Source organism: Paroedura picta, chromosome 3 (genome assembly GCF_049243985.1).
Source record: "Paroedura picta isolate Pp20150507F chromosome 3, Ppicta_v3.0, whole genome shotgun sequence".
NCBI lineage: Eukaryota > Metazoa > Chordata > Lepidosauria > Squamata > Gekkonidae > Paroedura > Paroedura picta.
The window spans coordinates 41,337,154-41,359,632 of NC_135371.1; the positions used below are offsets into that span (position 1 = coordinate 41,337,154).

Sequence of the window (22,479 nt, forward strand, 5' to 3'; positions counted from 1 at the left end):
AGAAACATATTCAAATGCATGCATTTAAATTCAATAATTTATTCTGAGCACAGAATCTGGGCCTTTCACATAATACTTACCACTGGTGGGAAGTATTGCTGCTTATGCTGCCTCTAAACAGCAATATGTTGGTGCTGATATTTCTGATGCAAAAGGAGTTTTCTATGTGGTAATGATGGAAAAGAGAAGAACCTCAATGGTATATACGTTGAACACATAGAGCTACCTTATACTGACTCTGATCATCATTCCATCAAAGTCAGTCTTGCTCTGATCAGTACTGGCTCTCTAGAAGGAGTGGCCAAACTGTGGCTCTCCAGATGTTTCATAGAATCATAGAGTTGGAAGGGGCCATACAGGCCATCTCGTCCAACCCCCTGCTCAACACAGGATCAGCCATGTTCATGGATTACAATTCCCATGAGACCCTGCCAACACAGGGTCTCATGAGAAATGTAGTCCATGACATCTGGAGAGCCACAGTTTGGCCACCCCTGCTCTCCAAGGTCTTAAGCAGAGGTCTTTCACATCCCCTATGACATGATCCTTAATGCTGAGGATTGAACTTGGGACCTTTAGCACACTAAGCAGATGTTCCGCTACTGAGCCACAATCCCGCTTAAGAATTTCTGGCTCATCCAAAGCAGCAGCAGTGTCTGAAGTACAGAGAGACTGTAATAAAATATTAGTGCTTCTCCAGCTTCTGAACTTTTCAGCCTGTTTTTCAAGAGAAGGGCCTCTTCTGAAATAAGTAATTAATTATGCCCAGAAGCCTGATGGGTTTTACTTTGCAGTCTATTCTCCGATCTCAGGGAAGCACACAGGGTAATAAGAGTGAACCATCGCTTCACATGGATACTAATAATAATAAAAGTCAGTGGATGAAACCGTAAAGAACACAGATTAAACGCCAAATGGCTTTCAGCACAATCAAAGCAGAATCGTTTAAAAATATGGCCATTGTATTCAGATTTATGGCCTGCGAGAAAGTAAAAAAAAGAATACTGCTGTTATAACACAGGCGCCTGTTGAAGGAAAGATTACTACTGACTACATTTTTGGTACAGCAAGGGCACCGGAGATCATCTGGTGACCTTTCCAATTATGCATGGTCTGACCTTCAACTCCTGATTGGTTAGGAGAGCTATACATGGCCAAGTGACATTCCATTCGCCAAGTGACATTCCACAGTATACTGAAGAAAGTGCCTGAACATCTAGTTTTTCAAACCTATGAACAGGGGAAAGGCTTATGGCTCAGTAGTCCTGCATCTCAGAATTCCCCAAACTTCAGTGTCTTCTCTTTTAAAAAAACATATTTTCTCGTTATTCCTATCACAAACCTAATCCTAATCCATTCATAGATTTGCATAATCATATTAAAGCTATGGCAGATGTCATCCTATAACTAAATAAATAACAATGTGAGAAACCCCTGTTTTTATCACTACAACAAAAAGCAAACTGCTAACCCTAACTTAACTTCTCAGTTTCTAAAAATGTCATTATTGCTTTAACTGAATAGGGGAGGCAGTACAGAATGCAACTGGTTAAGAGCTGCATTCATCTGCTACAACTGAAAGATGTAAACCAATAAAATCAGAGTCCAGTAGCACCTTTAAGACCAACAAAGATTTATTCAAGACATGAGCTTTCAAGTGCAAGCACTCTTCAAGAAATGATATAAACTTCATGGGCATGCATTTTTATAACGTACAACAAAAACATTCTGATGCTCTTGACATGATACGTAAGCTCCACACCTACTGAGAACCACTGAGATATTACAGTATCACTGATGAAAATGCTAGCCACCACTGTGAAATTTCTCCATTGTGTGATTTCTCAAGCTCTGCTTTTTTTTTAAGCAGAACATTCCACATTCGATTCCCTGGAGAGCCATTGTCATCAGAACAGACAACACTGAGCTACATGGACCAATGGTTTGGCTTTACATTGTAGAAGAAGAAGAGTTGGTTCCTATATGCCACTTTTCTCTAACAGAAGGAGTCTCAAAGTGGCTTACAATCATCTTCCCTTTCCTCTCCCCACAACAGACACCCTGTGAGGTAAGTGAGTCTGAGGGAGTCATGATATTACTGCTCAATCAGAATAGTGGCAAGACCAAGGTCACCCAGCTGGCTTCATGTGGGAGAGCGGGGAATTGAACCCGGCTTGCCAGGTCAGAAGTCAGTGCTCTGAACCACAACACCACACTGGCTGTGTTAATTCCTTAGCATCCTAGGAGAATTAGGTTCTGTATGGGGATGTCTCACATAACAATCTGTTTTCTGGGTTAGAGATACTACTTTGGTAGTAAGGGCTCCCCATCATCATGCAGTAGATCTCTAAAGAGATCATTTTTATCTTACACCTCTTTAATAAAAGCAATCAGAATATAATGGATGGCTCTCTGTGGACAACTACACTTATGAAGTTACGGGGAAGCTTTCTTCCTTACCACTACTATGGCACTAGCCCTGAGTCAGCATCAACCGCTTGGTCATTGTAGAAACATAATGGGGGCAGAAGAGCTTTTTCTTAACTAAAGCCACTTCCTGAGAAGACAAAGAAAATGTGAAATTAAGCAGAACACATTGCAGGCAATTTCTGGGCTAGACATCTCACTAAAAATAAACACTCCTCCCCATCTTTGAAATTGCCACTCATCTCAAGTATCACTGCTGACAATAATTTAATTTTTAAACCTTCTAAATTCAAAATATGCAAGAGGGTCTGGTGAAGGGCAGGTAACATATGCTGCTCATCACATACTAGCCAACAGCTATAGTGACAGTCACACCAAAAATGTGTACAGCCATGTTGGCCACCATTCTGGGGATTTCTGTCTGCTTTCCAAGGTGCAGCTTGAGGCACCATAAAACCCCAATGTGACAGGCTGCCAAAAATCGGAGTAGAACATACACAGAATGAATGCGCATTGACAGCTCTAATACAACTACATCCAAGTCCCCGAAAAGATATTGCCTGGGCCCAGCTAGAGAGATCAGTTTAATGAATGACTGTGGTAAAATGAGAGTGGAACAACATTAGCATTAGTTGATCTGAATAATGTATGCATCCACTTTCCATTAATTTCAGTGTCCCAATACAAAAATCATTTATGGACACTGTTTAACAAGGACTTAAAATACCTCTTCTGAATTAAGATCAAACCTGTTTGATTTGTATTAGGAGTTCTCACACAGTAAAATTTTAAATCCTCATTACTCAATCTGGATTACAGTTAATGCCTTGGTTAATGTAGATTAAGTTAATATAGTTTCCCGCATAGGCACACTCGTGGCTTTTCAATTTATAGCCTCCCTTGGGTCTATTTCGAAGTACACGTGTGCAGTTTCATTCTGTGTACTACGTGAGAGAGGAATTATGTGGTTAAACAATGTTAACAATTAATTATGGGATGCCAACAAAATGTACGGACAGAGTGTGCCCTCTTGCAAAATAACTTTCAGCCATACTGGTATTTATTATCTGCCTATGAAGCTTGGAGCCTGCTTCTTTTAACATCACCAAAAACAACCACAGTCCACTTTGACATGTCCAGATCTAGCTCAGTTAAGAAACCCCTTCCTGACCCATGACCAGTGGTCTAGAGGGTGGGAATTCCAGAGGAGGAGGAGGAGGAGGACGAGGAGGAGGAGGAAGAGTTGATTCTTATATGCCACTTTTCTCTACCCGAAGGAGGCTCAAAGCGGCTTACAGTCACCTTCCCTTTCCTCGCCCCACAACAGACACCCTGTGGGGTGGGTGAGACTGAGAGAGCCCTGATATCATTGCTTGATCAGAACAGTTTTATCAGTGCCGTGGCGAGCCCAAGGTCACCCAGCTGGCTGCATGTGGGGGAGTGCAGAATCGAACCCAGCATGCCAGATTAGAAGTCCGCACTACTAACCACTACACCAAACTTGGTCCATCACGAGAGAGAGGAGGGCCTACATGGGAACAAATACTCCCTCAAAATGTTCTGGGCTCCCAAAGGTTTAATGTTTTCCACTCCTCTAAATTCCTGTTATAACACAAAGCAAGCAGGATTTAGAAATCTGTCTACTGCTAAAGGAAATGTTAATACCTACACAGGGACCCAAACTAGCTTAGCCTAACTTCCTTACCTGCATTTCTTCTTAAGTACTCCTTGTGTTACTTTTAGAGTAAGGTGACCAGATTTTAACATTGGTAAAGCAGGACACCATTGACTGGGGGGAGGGGATTCTTGATTAAAAATATGGTCTATGTAGAGCAACAAAAATTTTCATAGAATGCACAGAACGCAAAAATAGTATTGTAATGTATATTTTTAATTTCAACGTAAGTACAATTTGCCAGGTACCCCCAGATGTCCCTCCAAAAGTGGGACAATCTGGTCACCTTACTTTAGAGAGAATTCTCCAGAAAAGAAGAGGCCAGCAGAGATACTCCTTGGCTGCTTAAAACTAACACAGAAACCAACTCTTTGAGACAACTCACTTCATAGATTTGGTAATAATTTCAACAAGATCCCAATAATTTTCTTTTTTGTGAAATGTAATTATCACCTTCACGGTGGTAGAGTTAACGCCGCAGCTGCCAGGTACAATGTCTCACCCACTTTGCATCTGCCTCAGACATTTACTTCATCTTGCCTGTGGTTAACTCTTTAGCCCCCATCTCTCTCTTAACTGCTTCTGCTTGACTACTCTTTATAGCCTTTCCTTATAGTCCGTCAAATTAGACAGGATCAGCATTGAAAAGCATATCAAGCTTTATAGCAGCGTTCGCTGGTAGGGGCTCATGGGAATTGTAGTCCATGGACATCTGGAGGGCTGCAGTGACTACTCCTGCTTTATAGCCTAAGGTTAGTCATACTGATTGGAGATGGACTATAAAATTGATACCAATGGGCCAAACACTGCCTGTCACTGTTTTTTATATTTTAAGAAAGTGTCCAGCCTCATTTGCTGATTGTCTCCTCTCTACTCGCATTCTTGAAGTTGCTCAGTCTGATAGTTCACAAATTTTAATGAACTAACCTATATGCTTCTCCAACTAGAACAGAGCAACATGAAAATTTAATACCACACAGATCAACTAGCATATTGAAGAAAACTTAAAACAAAGAGAGAGAGAGATTGCCACAGCAGCTGTTCTTAGCCTCTATTCTGGCCAGAATCCTGCCTGGAGCAAAGGCTGGGCTTGCCATATGATCCATTTTTATGTCACCATATAAATTCTCCATGGTCACAATTACCAACAATGGTACATAAGCAGATGCAGGCTCTGGAAGGCCAACTGTGCTGGATCATGTTGCTGGTACGTGCAATGCCAGCCATTCTGTGGGAAAGGCTGGATACTTTGTCTAAGAGCTGGCCCGGACAAAGAAGCCTCGCTGCATCTTCCAGTCCCAAACACAGCAAAAGAGCAAAAACAGAATAAGGATACAAAAAAGAAGGAAACGGGGCCAATGATCATGGGAAGAAATGGGGGGAAAACTGCAGACCCAGGCTCTGGGAGCAGGGAAGATATTGAAAAATACCCCATCTGGGGCATTTTTTAGAACTGGGTCTATGCAAAGCTTCAGGTATGCTAGCTAAAGATCCTTGAAGAATCTCTGGGAGGGACAATGCACTGGGTCTTTCTTTGGACTCACCAGCTGAGCTGTTTTCTGCCTTTCTTCATCGGTGCTGTTCCTCTCCTGCTGAAGGGTGGCATTCAGTCTCTCTCTGGCTGCATCCCGTTCCCTTTTCGCCAGTCGGACCAGCTCCTCTTGGACCATTGCTTGCTCTTGTTCATACCTAGGGGAGAAAGTGATCAGCATCCAGTGGGCTACAGACTCCCAAGTTAAAATGCATTCCTTGTGGCCAGAACCACATGGGGCAGAAACATAAGCAACCAAAGCTCTGGACAACATAATAATTTCTGGAGCATATTTTATTTTAGTAATGTCTAATGACAACCTCCATATTCCCGGGATAAGAAACAATAACGGAAACATCTCACAATATAAAAATCTGAAACAGGAAACAAAACAATTTAAGAACACAAAAACAGAACAAATAATCAGCCACAAAATCAGAGAAGTAAAACAAAAAATTGTTCCCTAAAACAGAAAATAAAAATTACAAGGGAAGTATTACAAATCAATTTTTTAAACACATATCAAAAATAAGCAAACAGTAGAATTAGCAAAATTGACAGGATTAGTGCAATTGCGTGATAGGAGGTTACACAAAGTTGGCAATCCTTTCACAATTTCACTATGAAATATCATTTAAAGACACTGCTTTTCTACAGATACTTTGGTGATAAGATAGGACCCAAAGAAAGCAATATCATATTAGGATAATAATAGATCACAAGGGGGTAGCAGAAGAATTGTGATTTTGGATAGTACACCTTCTTATTATGTATTGAGATCAATCGATAAAGTATTTCATTAATATACAAAACAGGTCAGTTTTTAAATTATTATAATTCTAAGATTAAAAACTAACAATTTTAGATTGTAAATTAATGTTTTAAAAAAGATACAATGTATGATAGTGAGTATTATGTCAATTGTTGAAAACAAGACTGATTAGTAAAATGGGGAGGAGGACCTACAAGCAAGGCTAAAACACGGTCAGTCAAATGCCTGGATAAATAGACACTATTTTACCTGGCACTTGAGACAAAGAACTTTATTTATTTTATTATATTTATATACCACCCTCCCCTAAGGCTCAGGGCGGTTTATATAAAATGGGGAACAATACAGGTAACTCAATAGTTGTAGCAAAAATACAGTAGTAATAATTAGATAATACAATAGAATGATAGAACATGGCAAGAAGATTAACAACCATCACTTACTGACAGCCCTGTGGGTTTGACGGATTGGCAGTGGTTTCCATAGGAGGGAGGCTCAGGGGCCAATGTTTGATTCAGGTTGACCTCAACCAAATGCCTGGCAAAGGAGCTCCCTTTTGCTGACCCTGTGGAACTGTTCAAGTTCCATTAGGGCCCTGATCTCCTCAAGCAGCCTTTACAGAAAAATGCTCTTTCTGGTAGCCACTGAGTTCACTTTAGGTGGATGAGGCCTCCCAGAGAAGAGTCTCAGCAAATGGCTTTTAAAATACGCTAATTTTACATTGAAAAGTTCAGTCAAAAGTCAACCAATCTGTAGTCAGCTCTTGACTAATTCCTCTATTGTTTGGTCAAGCATCTCCCCAGAAAAAGAATAAAGTATTCAAAATAAGCAGTATTATATCTCATACAGGCTTGAGTACTTACGATACGATACGATAACATTTATTGTATGTAGCCAAAGGCTGTTACAAAACACAATTAAAACAATATGGCACAAATATAAACAAATAAAACAATATTTCTCCAATATTGTGTACCTAAAAATGTAAACATGGACTAGTAAGTTACAAAAAAAGGGATAAAATGGTGTATCAAGGTGGAGGCTCCTGTAAAAATGCATTAGCTCGAATCTTCCTGGCAGCCAGAGCAAAAAGTGCCACCCTATATGAGATATAGGGGTCGACATCTGATAACAGATAGGTGACTTTGTTAAAATCAGAAATAGGTTGTGAGTTTGGTGGCTTGAGTACTTGGATAATTGATGCTGCCAAGACTGATAAATATTTTCATTATCCTCAAGGGTGGACTTCTGTGATCTGGGAGTGTGGAAGCCATACCAAAGACCAACTGTTCCACAACGACAAAATCCTGTCCACTGCACTCTTGCCTTTAATCAGGAAAACACCAGCCACCAAATAGAATCATAGAATCATAGAATCATAGAGTTGGAAGGGGCCATACAGGCCATCTAGTCCAACCCCCTGCTCAACGCAGGATTAGCCCTAAGCATCCTAAAGCATCCAAGAAAAGTGTGTAACCAACCTTTGCTTGAAGACTGCCAGTGAGGGGGCGCTCACCACCTCCTTAGGCAGTCTATTCCACTGCTGAACTACTCTGACTGTGAAAAACTTTTTCCTGATATCTAGCCTATATCGTTGTACTTAAAGTTTAAACCCATTACTGCGTGTCCTCTCCTCTGCAGCCAGCAGAAACAGCATCCTGCCCTCCTCCAAGTGACAACCTTTCAAATACTTAAAGAGGGCTATCATGTCCCCTCTCAACCTCCTTTTCTCCAGGCTGAACATTCCCAAGTCCCTCAACCTATCTTCATAGGGCTTGGTCCCTTGGCCCCAGATCAAATAACATTGCACACAACCAGAGGGTGGCCTTGAAAGAGCAGAATGACCTAGATGGCTAGTTCTTGACACAGGCACCCACCTCTTGTACAGATCCTCCTCTGCCTCGGATGGTTTCCGGCCCAAGGAGTCAACTGTCGGTGCATGGACCCCTGTGGGAGAGGACAGAAGGAAAGTAATTATAATGAAAGAGAAGCAAAAAATTCTCAGGAAGCAGCTGAGCTAAATTAGAAAGTGACCTAATATTAAGAAAATATTCAATAATAAGAGAGGCCCGGATGCAATCTAACAGCAAAACAGAACAAAACACTTCTAAAACTACGCATGCCTTGAACATGGCACAATGCCGGTGGGAACCTAGAAGTTCATCCTCAGGACAAGGTAAGTGTTACGACTGAGCAACCCTCATATGGGCACAAGCAAAGCAAGTCAATCAGCTAATTTAAGCCATGTTTTATTTATCACAGAAGGTAAATTTCTGGCTGATTCACCAATCCACAAATCATGCTTGATCCTTTAAAACAACAAGATTAAGGGCCTATTGACAAATGAGCCAAGAATACACATTTGTGCATTATGGAGGAAATCAAGGACCAGCTGACTTGTGTAAGTAAACCGTTCACAGGAGATCATTCTCTGCAACGAGTCTTTAAACATAAATGAAACAGCTGAGCTCCATCAAAATGCTTCTGCTCTTTTCTTGCTGGCAACATCTGGAACTGGCACATGAACTTCTGATAACCCAGGACTATACTACATATCTATGGTTTATTCCCCCAAATGCAAGAAACTCATCAGATTTCCTCTAAAACAATGCCAAGTGTACGTATCTTTGACCTTCTTAGAATCGCTTTCCTACAATTTGTGACCTGAAATATTATTTCTTGAAATGCAAGCATATATAACAGGCTTTCTCAACCAGGGTTTCATGAAACCCTGGGATTTCTTAGTGGCCCTGGAAGGGCACCCCTCCCAAAAATGGCCAATGATGGGCCTGGAGGGGGTAGAAAAGTGAGGGGCCCTGGGTGGGCATGTACACAGCTATGCTTCTCAACTATATTCTGCATGATCATGTCACTTCTGGGGTATCTCAAAGCCTGAAGAATGTTTCAGGGGTTTCTTAACAGTAAAAAAGGGGTGAAAGTTGTGACCTAAACAATAAGAAAAAAGGAGGCTTGGATAGGTTAGGTTTGCTCTGAGTTCACATCCCAAGTGATTAGTGATATTACCCCAGCTTGGCAAAAGCTTTGGATTTCATAGAATTCTGGACTAAGCAGACCATAAAACCACAGCATACGAGATTATTTGGTTCTTAACTGTATACATTATTTTTTTTATTTTTGTTTTTGAATAAAACAAATACTATTGATGACATTCACTAAATGTTGATGGGATAAAATGGAGGGGAGGAGAAAGGCAGAGTATAGGTGAAGTAAAATAAATAAATTATTGTCCCCATGCTGCATCTGGAGAATAGAAGCTAGCCTCAGGGAATGCATGGCTCAGTAGAGCTTACAACTCAATATCTTAACTATGAGATTGTGATGGTGCCAAACACACTGCATTAAGATTTAGGCTGCATTGCCAATGTTTCTTGGAAATTTCTGATAGAAGTCTTAAAATATTTATAATGTTGGGAAAACTTTTCAACGTGATTGAAAAATATATAGCAAAATAGTATACAAGAATTATAACAAATTATAACAAATATATATGAGAGAAAATTGAAATTGAAAAAGGAACCTGTCAAGAATGTTCAGTCTCACCCCTATTGTTTACATGGGTTTTGGAAATTGCAACTAATAGAATAAGAAAAGATAAATATATTACATGCAGACTTCCCACTTGCTCTCTCCTTTTAGGTCCCCTTCCCCTTTTTTGCCATTAGCTGGGACATATGTTCCTGGCCTACAGCCAATCCTGCTGGTCAGACCGTTCTGGGTAGAGGGGTGGGGTAGGATTTGGGTTGTTAGTTTTAATGTTGAGGTTGTTTTTAAATTTGTCTATGAATGTTTTAATCAGTCTTGTAAACCGCCCCAATCCTACTTGCAGAGAGGGGAGGTCTATAAATCAGATTAAAAAGAAAAGTAAAAATAAATAATAGTAAAGGAAAAAGTAAATTGAAAAGCTATCCTGATGCTGTGATTATTTTGGTAACCCAACCTGACAATTCAATGAGATGTGCAAAGGACCAAATTTACAGAATTTGATTATATTCTGGATATGAAGTAAAATAAATAAAAACAAGACTCGGTAATGTTCCTAAATATGACAAAGAAGGAGAAAGAACAATGAGAAAAACTAACAGGGTGCATGGTATCTGGGAGTAAATGTAACAACTGGGAGCTGCACTCTGTGGACTTGCAGCGCATCCAGAGCGCGAGGGCTTCGGAAGAGAGTGACAGGAGAGCACACAGAGAACAGTTAGTGGCACAGCTGTGGGCAGGAAGGGCAGAGTGTGTAGCAGTGTCACAGGTGCCACCCACTCTTTCCCCCGCTCCCGCAGCAGCTGCCAGTGGGGAGGCGTGTCCGTCGGAGTGAGGGAGTTCACTGGCAGCATCTTGTGCTGTCGCAATGGTGAAGCGGCAGGGGCGTCTGGGAACTGCGTCTGCCGCACAGAGGGGTGCCGGAGTAAACAAAGGCGACTGGGAGGGGGAAAAACACGGAGGAGGGGAGGCTGGGTGCAGGAAAAGCGAGTTGGGGGCTCTGCGCACGGGGCGTGGAGAACTCTGGGGCAAAGTTCCTTGAAAGATGGCCCAGATCCCTGCCTATCATGGTGAAAGTGGATGGAAAGCAGAAGAGGCGAAAGACTGAGAGAAGGGCAAGGACTGTCTCTGCCCAACCCAACCCCAAGGAATCATTGGCCCACAACCCGTTCCTGTCGTTTTACCACAGCAAGCTCCCAGTAGTACTGTGGCGGGCCATCAGGAGCCATTGTTGTGAGAGAGTGCAAGCCGGCAGCAGGGTGGAGGCGCAGATTGTGGGAGACGCGCTGGCTCCGATAGCCAGGTGCATCTGAGAGCAAAGTGGCTAGCGTTCAGGGACAGACACACCAGAAACGCTTCACCCCCCAGGCTGTTTCTCAAATAATAAGAGGAACAATGGATAAGGATTACCAGAAAACCTGGACAAAGATAACTGAAGACATACAACAGTGGGAAAAACTCTCTTAGTAAGGACAAATATCAACAGTTAAAGTTAATATATTGCTAAAACTGAATTTCTTGTTTCAAATGTTACCAATTCACATTGAAGAAACAACTATAAAATCATGGCTACAAGTAATAAATAATTTTATATGGAATGGAAAAAGGTCAAGATGATAACATGATTAAAAATTTAACATGGTAAAAAACATGGAGGGCTTGCAGACTGAAATATTAATTTATACAAGCAAGCAAGTTTGGATAACAGACTGGATTACTGATTCTAAAGGAAGCTATAATTAATAGAAATAATGGACACTAAAGGAGGATTTCATAATTATATATGAGTGAAAAATGACTGAGAATGACCCAGAAGCAAGATGGTAAATGTATCATCTTTAGAGCAAGCATAGTATAATGGGTAATAGTGTCATCCTCTAATCTGGAGAACTGGGTTCGATTCCCCACTCCTCCTTCACATGCAGCCTGCTGGGTGACCAGTCACAGTTCTCAGAGATCTCTCAGCCTCACCTACCTCACAGCATGTCTGTTGTGGAGAGAGGAAGGGAAGACAATTGTAAGCCATTTTGAGATTTGTTCAAGTAGTGAAAAGCACTTTCCCTCTTCTCCTCTTCATATCATAAGAAACAACTTGCTAAGGATATAGTTTAAGTACAGAGACAGACTAAATCCATCACTTTTGCCACTGACTGCTTTAATAAATGTTCACTGAGATTTAATTTCAAGAAAGAAAATAGATAATTTAACTTGTAAAAGTATGATGGATAAACAATGCAAAATAAAATAATGGCAAATTGTCAAGGAAGAAGGAAAGATTATACCTTGGCTAATATACTATAAAACAGTCTCAAAATTGAAAGAACAATTTATGAAAGAAGGCAGTCAGTTGAGACAAAGAACTGCTTACGGAAAACTGATAACGGGTAGTACAAGCATTTGTTAGGCAAAAATCTATAAATTGTTATTACAGGATGACTCTGAAACAGAACAAGTTAAAGACTGTATGATAAAATGGGCTCAAAAACATGGAAACAATGGAATGGAGGGGGTATATTGCCCCTCAAGATATAGTGAGAATTACTAAGAATTATAATGGCATATGTCAGAATATATTAGATGCATAATTTTATCGTATGTGGTGAACTTGCCAAAAAACAAGGAAAGATTGGATTATGATTAATGATGATGAGATGCAAAGTTTATTCAAAGTTAAATTTGCACTGGATCCAAATGTATTTTATTAAATATGATATCAAATAATATTAAAACGTATAATGAACTTTTTAAATATACATAACAGTTGCAAGGAGACTTCATGCATCAAGATGGAAAAAATAATCTTCACCAGAAACTATGGACTGGTTAAACAAACTGATGGAATATGGGAAAATGCATGATAAATCAATATAAGAATCCAGAAGAAAATGGAGTCCAATATTAATTATATTGACCAATAAAAAATTGAGATGAAAAGAAATAATCAGTTTTCAGTCTGTATATGTAAACTTTGAGGGAGATGTAAATCTGGAGAACATACAGTAGGTAGTCTATGATATTAGGGTGTTCTAAAAGAACTAGATATGTATTCTCAAATCTCAGCTTTCTTCTTATTTTTCCTTTCTTCAAGTAGTAGTTCTGTAATATATAAAATGTGGTATTTCTCTCTTTACTCAATTTATGGTGCAGAGCTAACACTTACTTGGATGCAAATCCAAATGAAACCAGTTAGTTATTAAAAAACTACTCTGTTCAGAATTTGAGCAACAAAAAGAAAAACACGGGCATGGAAATAATATTACTAATGCAATATCACTAATGCAACTACTTTCTAAAAAACAGCTATGACTTGATGAAATATAAGTGAATTGTGAACATCTGTACAGAGTACAGAGAGCAGACTGGTGTAATACCTGTGGGCAACTTAGATTCCTCTTCTGTAACTTTTGCTGAGGATGGAGAAGAGGGAGATGTTGATTGCTGGTCCCGTTTAGACTTCAGAGGTTCTTTCATTCGGTTTACTACATCTTCAGAAAGCTAATACGAATTTTAAAAAACAAAAGATTAGTGGCAGCAAGAGGAAGAGCAGTGGAAAGAGTTCTGCAGTTTAAAATTTGATTCATTTCCAATTTACCTATTTGGGGTCAAAAACCTACCATGAACTTCTTGGCTCTCTAGACAGAAATTATTACAAAGGTGTACATTGCCTAAAACTTAATATTGATGTATTGGCAAGGACACGCAATGGAAACAATTGCCAATTAATCAAAATAAAAAACACGTTTAGAAATGAAAAGCAAACAGGACTGCCCAGGTTTTGTTGTTTGTTTTTTCATTTCAAACCACATTACATGATTCCAAGCTCTCAGGTTTGAAAATTTACAATTTAAAAAAATTGCTTCAAAGGAAACATGATAGAAAATAATGCTAAAAGAATATTTTATTCATTATATTTCTATACTGCCCTCCCGTAAGGCTCAGTGTGGTTTAGAATATATTTTAAATTCTAGTCCTCTTAGGGGTCTGGGCAAGTAAAAACCACTTAAACAGGAGGAAAAGAACACAAATTATAATCTACTATAATTACAAAAATGTGTTGGTGTTAAGTGGAAAAAAAGAAATCCTAATTGTATAACTGCATGTTGTTTAAGCCTCCTCAGATAGAAAGCAAGACCAAGGTTTTCAAACCATTTCTCTTTAACACGCATGCACACATACACCCTGTAATTTCAAAAAAATCTAGACATTTGAGATGAAACACATTCCACTAAAACTTAAATTGCATTTTATAGTGCTTCTTTGTTCTTCACACATTTAAATGAGATTTCATTACTAAATGCCTCTGAACAATTTTGAAACACTTTTTTAAAAAATTAACACACCAAACTTATTTTAGCACTAACAGTGAAAATATGTTCTGTGTCAAGGATTATCTCTTATCTGGAACAATCTAAGGATCAAGCTACACAAATGAACAAAGAGATGCATTAAGAACCCCAACAAGCTTTCTCCCCCTTGCAGAAAGGCATGTTCAAGAAGAGAATTTGGCACAGGATAAGAAGCAGGGAAGGAACAGGGTTTTAATCCTTCTCCTGCTCGCTACATTCCTGCTGCAACTCTATCACCACCACAGTATCATATTTTTCCTTCCAGGGTTCTATACCTTCCCCTCTCAAAAGATGCTTCTGGACCCTCCATAGCAAATGGAAAGCAGCACAGACAAGGTGGATAGGGGAAAGGTTATTTATCTGCCAAAACCTCTGCTTTTCCTTAGAAGATACATTTCATTTTTAGTACTCACTTTTTAAATACTAATTTTTCAGTCTAATGCCTTCTTAGGTAACTGGAGAACATTCTAGACAACAGGTGTTTTCCTGGCCAAATATCCGTTCCAGTGCTACAGTTTTGCTCACACTAGCTAAAACCTACCCACACAGAATCATGGGAAGAGAGAACTAGCCTTACTACAGAAAGCAGGGGCCCACAAACAATAGCGACCATGGATTCATTACCTGCAACCAAGGCTTTACAAATCAAGGCAACTATTTCATTTTGCACATTATTTATTTAGTTGGTTTGTGTGTGTACATGTGTACACATCATCCCATACTCATCCTAAATGTTTCACTGACGGGGAATGATTGCATAGCTGAAGTCACCAAGCCAGCCCTCCAAAGGTTAAGAAGCAGGAGTTGTGGCAGTGTTTTTGAGATCACTGGATTGAGTATTCTGTGGACCACACAGCTTGCCTGCCAACCTTCCTCTTGCCTACCTTTTCCTACCATGCCATACCCCCAGCCCTGCCTCCCACTCAACAATCATCCATCCATCATACACCACCCCAGTCAGCCCTTTTCAAGGGCAATGCAGGAGGAGGTCAGCACCAACGGAAGAGCAAAGCAGAGAGGTAGTTTACAATCATGGGATAGATGTGTCAGACCTTACACTTGGCACAGAGAACAAGGTACGTAGTTACCTGTGCCATATCCTATATTTATCCCAGAACCTCTGTGCCTCAGCCTCAGTTGGGTGTTTTGTATTCCTTCTACCTGTCTTCTGGTCCTGGCCAACAAGTCACTAAATCTACCAGCTGTAATAAGAAGACAAGCAGGGGCAAGTTGACATTGACCCAGAGCCAAGACAAGACATGGCTGAATGAAAAGAAAAGGGAGAGGATGGAGGGTGGGAGAACAGCTGGCCACAAGAAACCACAATAGTTTCTGGATCGTTCATGCTGAAGAGGGACTGAAAGAATGCAAAGCTACTGCAGAAATGTTTAAGAATAAAAAGGTAGAAACTACAGAGAAAGCATGGTGACAGCAGATCCAATCACTTTGCATATGCACAGGAAGGAACTTCAGGGCCACCATTCAATAGGTAGCCATGAATTTAGCACAGCCACTTTCCCCATCGTTTTCCCCATTGAGTAATCAGGCTGCTGTTTACCAGCAGCTACAACATATTTACGTTCTTCTACGGAGATTCTCACTGAGGGGTCTACAACAAACCTTTTTGTGAAACTAAAGTACCCACCTGATAAAGTCGAGAAACTGCTGGCGCAAACGCACATGCGCTGCAACTGCACATGCGCGTTTGCACGCAGCTGCTACACATGTGCGGCACCTGGGCCGCCGGCTCTCCCCCACCCCCGGAGGCGATCCTCAATCGCAAAAAGGTTGGGGACCTCTGGTCTAATAGATATGTCAATTCTGGTGACACAGGAAAAGGCCTGATAACACCACTTCCTGCAATGTGGAAGTGGTCTGTTGATGTCACATCCAGTGGGAGTGTCTGGGTAACGTCACTTCTGGTGACATCACCCATGGGTGTGACTTCCAGGGGTGTGGCCAGCTGACATCACTTCTGGGGGCCCTCAAAGCCTGAAGAATACTTCAGGGGTTCCTCCATGGTCAAAAGGTTGAAAAACACTGCTCCATTGGATGACAATTCTCTTTCACAGTACTGGAGGGGAGAGGCAGCAAACCTTTTCTTGTACATAGACAGCTCCCCCAATCTTAAGCAACACCCAAAATAATGCATCTAATTTGAACATAGGCACTGGTACCAGAGCTTGCAGTAAACTTAAATGTTTTGCTACCACATACACCCAAACAACACAACACAATCATTGGACACAACACAATCATTGGACCTAACAACATCAACTACACCATCTCAAGCTCATTCACTTGCTCATCTTCTAGCATTGTATATGCCATTCAGTGCCAGTAATGTCCTATGGTTCTCTGCGTAGGGCAAACAAGTCAAACCCTATGCCAAAGAATAAATGGACATCAAGGATAAATCTGACATTGAGAATCACAAGACTGAAAAACCTAAAGGAGAATGCTTCAACCTTCAAGAGCCAGCTTGGTGTAGTGGTTAGGGAAGTGTGGACTTATTTATTTATTTATTTATTTATCATACTTCTATACCGCCCTCCCCGGAGGCTCCTACTTCTAATCTGGTGAGCCGGGTTTGATTCTGCGCTCCCCCACATGCAGCCAGCTGAGTGACCTTGGGCTCCCCAGAGCACTGATAAAGCTGTTCTGACTGAGCAGTAATATTGGGAATCTCTCCGCCTCACCTCTCTCACAGGGTGTCTGTTGTGGGAAAAGGAAAGGGAAGGTGATTGTAAGCTGTTTTGAGACTTCTTCAGGTAGAGAAAAGCAGCATATAAGAACCAACCCTTCTTCTTCCTGGACATTCAATGGGTGACTTCAGCAACTGCACCAGCTACTCATTTGCTTCTGCCGGGATTCAAAGCACTGATTATTACCTAGGACCCACATACATATTAAATTGTATTTCTCAGTGTATTCTCCTGCACTACTTACACTCTTCAGTCAGTCTTCCTCTTAAACTGTTCTCTCTTAAGGCTGCCCACTAGATCAAAGTCTAACTCCAGGTTGGGGAATTCCTGAAGATTGGGGGTTAGATCCTGGGGTACTACAGGGATCGGGGAAGGAAAGGACCTACGTGTGGCATAATGCTGTAGAGTCCACCCTCCAAACCAGCCACTTTTGCCAAACCAGCCACGTATCTGGGATCTGGTCATCACTTGTAATTCTGGAAGATCTCCAGGCCCCACCTGGAGGTTGGCAAACATCGTTATCCATCACTGCTAGTGAGTCCTTTTCAAACATAACATTTAGGAAGTTCACTTACGATAAACACTATGCCATTCATGCTGCTACCCAATTTGATTCTCATTTCAACACAAGAGAACGTACCATTTTTTGAACTCATCTTTAAGTGCCAGTTTTAAAAGACTTTATATTGCTTGGGGAACCATTTGACAGGTATACCATGCTATCCAAAACATGGCAAATTTTCTGCTGCTAGTTTCAATAGCGTGGACAAGCTGAGAGGATGACACATTGCCCAGATTTTCTCACAGTGGTGCATTTCAAAACATAAGGCCTAATCATGCACATTTTAACTGTGCTACAATGGCTCACATAAGGTGCCATTTTAAACCTTGGTTGTAAGGCCAGTGGTTTATCCTAATAATACAACAACCATATAATAAAATGTTAACACACGTATTTATACCGGCAGATGTCTATAAGCAGGGCAGAAGAGACATTACTTGTTTGAGATTATGGTGATGATGATTACAGGGTGACAGTGAGTTATGCTCCACTTAGCCAGTGTTTCCAAAATAGAATGACAAATTCATAGTTTTATTTTTATATAGCCTTTCTTTTTAAAAAAAATCCACCTTCTCTGGAAGCAGAAGCATATCAGGAAACATGTGTGTCTGTGTGTGCATACAGCCACAGAAATACAAATATAGAAAGAGCTCTGCAGGGTGAAATCAAAGACCCATCTACTCCAGCATTCAGTTCACACAGCAGCAATCAGCTACCTCCAGGAAGCCCACTAACAGGGGGGAGATCTCCATCATGAATAGGAGCCACATCAAGGCCAGTTCTCCATGAATTTGTCCACTCCTCTTTTAAAGCCTTCCAAGCTGATGACCATGATCACATCCTGTGTTAGGAAGTTCCACAAATTATACGCTGTGTAAAGAAATACTTCCTCTCTGCCCTGCATCTCCCACCCTTCAGCTTCAGTGGTATTATAATAGATGGAGAAGTTTGCTTCTTTCCATTCTCTCCATGCCATGTATCATTTTATAGACTGCTTTCACCTCCCCTTACTTGCCTAGTTTCTAGGCTAAACAGCCTTAGGCATTTTAACCAATCCCCATGGGGGAATTGCTCTAATCCCCTGATTATTCCGGTTGCTCTTTCCACACTTTTTATAACTCTACGATATTCTTTTTCAGGTGCGTTAACCAGAACTGTACACAAAATCGCAACTGTGGTCTCACCATAGATTTGTAGAATGGCAGTATGATAGCATCCCTACTCCTGTTCTAATTAAGCCCGGCATAGCATTTGCCTTTTTCATAGCATGCCACACATTGGGTTGGCATTGATTGATTCATTCATTGATTGATTGATTGGATTTTTTGCCTGCTGCTCTCAAAAGTTGTCTCACAGCGGGTTAAAAGTAAAAAAGGAAAAGAAACTGTTAAAACCATAAAACATAGTTAACCACATACTCTGGTGAAGAGATAAAACCCTCTCCCAATCTTCTTATGTCCTCCCCCCCCCCCCATCCAGCGCCTCAGGGCTCCCATTCCCAGGGGTGCCAATTGATCTGAACATATTCTATAGTTCTTGAATATTAATTATGATGCTGTTTAATTGTGGAGGGGCCCCTTCGATGTCCAGCAACCTGGCCTCAGCCAAAGACCTGGAGGAAGAGCTCCGTTTCGCAGGCCCTGCAGAAGTATGAAAGCACGTGCAGGGCCCTCAGCTCTTCCGTTAATGAGCCACCCCTACCACCCCACCATCCCTTTCTTGGTCTGTCATCACCAGCTCTGATCCCATCAGTGTATGTGTGGAGTTGGAATTATTTGCCCCAATATGCATCAGTTTATGCTTGCTCACCTTGAATCTCAATTGCCTTTTGAATGCCCATCCCCCAGCTTGAAGAGAGCCTTTTGAAGTTCTCTGCAATCTATTTTCTCTTAACGACCCTAAATAATTTGCTATCATTTTCAAAACTGGCCACCTTACTATTCACCCTTAACCCCAGGTTATTTATGAATGAGCTGAAAAGCAGCTAGCTATGAGAAATTGCTTAGCATCTTGCTGCCTTGCTGCTGATTCTGGTTGCATGATGTAGCACAAGATCTGCATAGTGAAGTTCACAGGTTCAGTTCCTACTATTTCCTGTTAAAAGCCCAACTAGGAAAAACCTCTGTCTGAAACTATGGAGAGTTGCTAGCAGACATAGTAGGCAATCCTAGGCTAGATAGACAAATGCTATGAGACTCAGGATGAAGTAGCTTCATATATTTATGGGTATGATGTAGGGATGGCAGCCTCCAGGTGAGCCCTGAGGATCCTCCGGGATTCCAGCTCATCTCCAAACTACAGAAATCAATTCCCTATGGAAAAAATGGCTGCTTTGAAGGGTGGGCTCTATGGCATTGTACCCCACTGAAGACCATGCCCTCCCCAGGCTTTATTCCCAAATCTCCAGGAGTTTCCCAGCCTTACTCTGGCAATCCCCTGCTAGTGGCCAGAGGGGACCTAGTATGGAGTACCAAAAGGAAATCAGAAATATCAAGGGGATATGATATTATAAAAAGGTAGTAAAATTACTACTCAACAATGTTTTGTGACTAAGAATGTTTTGTGCTCATGAAGCTAATTTTCTTCTCTCTCTCTTTGCCTTTGCCCTGCCCTTTTCTCTGTTATTTTCATTACTTCTTTTATTCCACTATTAATTATATTTCCCATTCCTCATGCTAGTATTACTTGGAACACTGTCCAGCGTTTTATGCTTCAGAGTCATCTGCTATACACAAGAAGCTGACTGAGCACTTAAAATTTTTCGCTTAGCTAGTATTATTGTGCTAAATGCAGAGAAGTAGATACTAATCCATTAACAAACAAATCATATAGTTTAGAATCAACCATTCTTTACTTTTACAAACACTGTCCGAAATGTGCAAATGTAAACCTTACAAGGATTAATGATTGATTTGCCAGTTGGTGCTTGCCATTAACAATGAACCTTATGGAAGTCTAGCAAAACAAAAAAGTATTGGTTATTTACTCATTTCTTTGACAGTAGGAGCTCAAGACCTAATCAGATCTAGCACTACATTTTGCATCCAGTGCTTGATCTAAGTATACAGGAAGGTCAGTGGGACAATTAAATGCTTTCTCCAGATAGCACAAGAATTGCTATTATAATCGCTGTATGGAGTATACTTGGAGGGGTGTCAACCGCATTTACTGACAACATGACAGTGTTCTCTCCCACTCCCTATATTCACATTATTTTGAGAATTATTTTTTTAAAAAACTTACAGATGAACACTCTTATGAAAAACTTCCCTAATGTTACAAACTGCAAAGCGCAGCATGGGCTCTTTCTACTGGTCCATCACTTCTTAAACAACAAAAATTGAATCGAATAGCACCTTTAAGACTAACAAAGATTAATTCAAGGCATGAGCTTTCTTGTGCAGGCATGGTTCCTCGGGCAAAAATGGGACAAGAATCATGAGGGTACAGATATATAGAAAAGGTAAATCAGTGGCAAATTAGTAAACTGTGTCATAATTTGTTGTGCTACTTCAAACCAACATGGCTACCCACTTGAATCTATCTTTTAGATCTGAGTCACCTTTCTTTCCTTAGTTACCTTCTAAACATAATAAATACTGTTTTGGGTAGTTCAAATCCAAATTCAGTTATCTGAAGCTTTGAACTAGGTCCTATATGATTTAGTTCCACATGAGTAAGGTGGGGCCACTGGAGAAAGGCCTTAGTTCACCAAACTGGGAAGTGCATTGAGAACTTCAGACTATAAATCATCACTATTTATCATAAAGCTATCAGGCTACCTATCTTTAGCATCAAGCCCTTCCTAAACCACGATGGTCTGCTATTAAAAATAAGCAAGAGTTTCAGTCATGAGGGTGCAGATTTATTGTCATAATAAATAGGCAATATTGAAAAGGCTCTAAGGATTGTTTTAAAGTCGATAAATACATTCCAAAGCATCGGGGAGGGGGAGGACAGGATTTTGGTTCCTGAGCAAAACAAACACAGTCGCAAAATCCCTTCAGTCCTTTACTCTCCAAATATCATCCCTGTCATCCCTATCCATAGAATCTGTAATAGTTGGGTTTTCAAACACCGGCCCCACACTGTCCTGGATCCCTCTAAGATGCCCTCTAGTCTCCCTTCCCAGCTCCGGTTCACACTCCTACTTACCCTGATGCCCTGCAACACCCGCACTCGCTCTTGCTCGTCCAGCTCGAAGGAGACTTTCCTGTTCCCCTGACTACTCTCATTGCCCCCCATAGCACCAAAAAGAGCTGCCCAGGCTATGTCCCTTTACACGGGGTGGTGCAGAAGTCAAGATCTACACACTCTTCGCTCCACTCGATCTTCCTATAAACTTGCTCCCGGTTGGCCGCCGCTGAAGCTGCACCCAATTGTGCGGTAGTTTGTTGGAGGCCGGTCGGGATGCATGTTGGGAAGTGTAGTCTTCCTGGTAGAGAGAGCTCTTTTAAGGATGCTGTGATCCGCCAAACGGAACATGACGAGCAAGGAGAGGAGAGCGACGATGCATGGCAGTTTACGCTGGAATATGTTTCGTTAGTCTTTCAAGGGCCACTGGATCCTTGCTTTATTTGACAAGGTATGCAGTGGTGCTTCACGTTTGCCACAGTCGTTGGTCCGAAGCCCCCATAATGCTGCTCCCTTTCCCTGGTTCCTTCTCTCCTTCCGGCTCACCACCCGACCTTTCTTTATCTGCATCCTCCTTCTTCAGCTTGATTATCTAATTCATTTATATCCCATCTTTATTTTCAGTGGAGACCCAAAACAACTTACATTGTTCTCCTCTGTTATATCTGTACAACAACTTTGTCAGGTAGATTAGGCTGAGAATGACTGCCCTAATGTCACCCAGGAAGCTTCCATGGGAGAGTGGGGATTCACACCTGGCTCTTCCAAATTCTAGTCTGACGTTCTCTTACATTACACTGGATCATACCTGCCTGTCTGCCTTCCC

The 22,479-nt window shown here is 41.1% G+C and overlaps 1 protein-coding gene across 3 annotated transcripts in view; it reads right to left on the reverse strand.

The window, feature by feature from the left end:
- CHCHD6 (coiled-coil-helix-coiled-coil-helix domain containing 6) overlaps positions 1-21,944 on the reverse strand; it is a 267,161-nt gene extending 245,217 nt beyond the window's left edge. Inside the window, exons 1-4 of one of the 3 annotated variants that reach the window (XM_077325391.1) lie at positions 21,675-21,944; positions 13,278-13,401; positions 8,283-8,352; positions 5,647-5,791 (exon numbers count right to left, since the gene is read on the reverse strand). In XM_077325391.1, the coding sequence (XP_077181506.1) occupies positions 5,647-5,791; positions 8,283-8,352; positions 13,278-13,401; positions 21,675-21,764 (429 nt within the window). In that variant the 5' untranslated portion in view covers positions 21,765-21,944. The remainder of the gene's footprint in view (positions 1-5,646; positions 5,792-8,282; positions 8,353-13,277; positions 13,402-21,674) is intronic. The other 2 variants (XM_077325392.1, XM_077325393.1) reach the window with 2 other exon arrangements.
- Between the last annotated feature and the right edge of the window lie 535 nt (positions 21,945-22,479).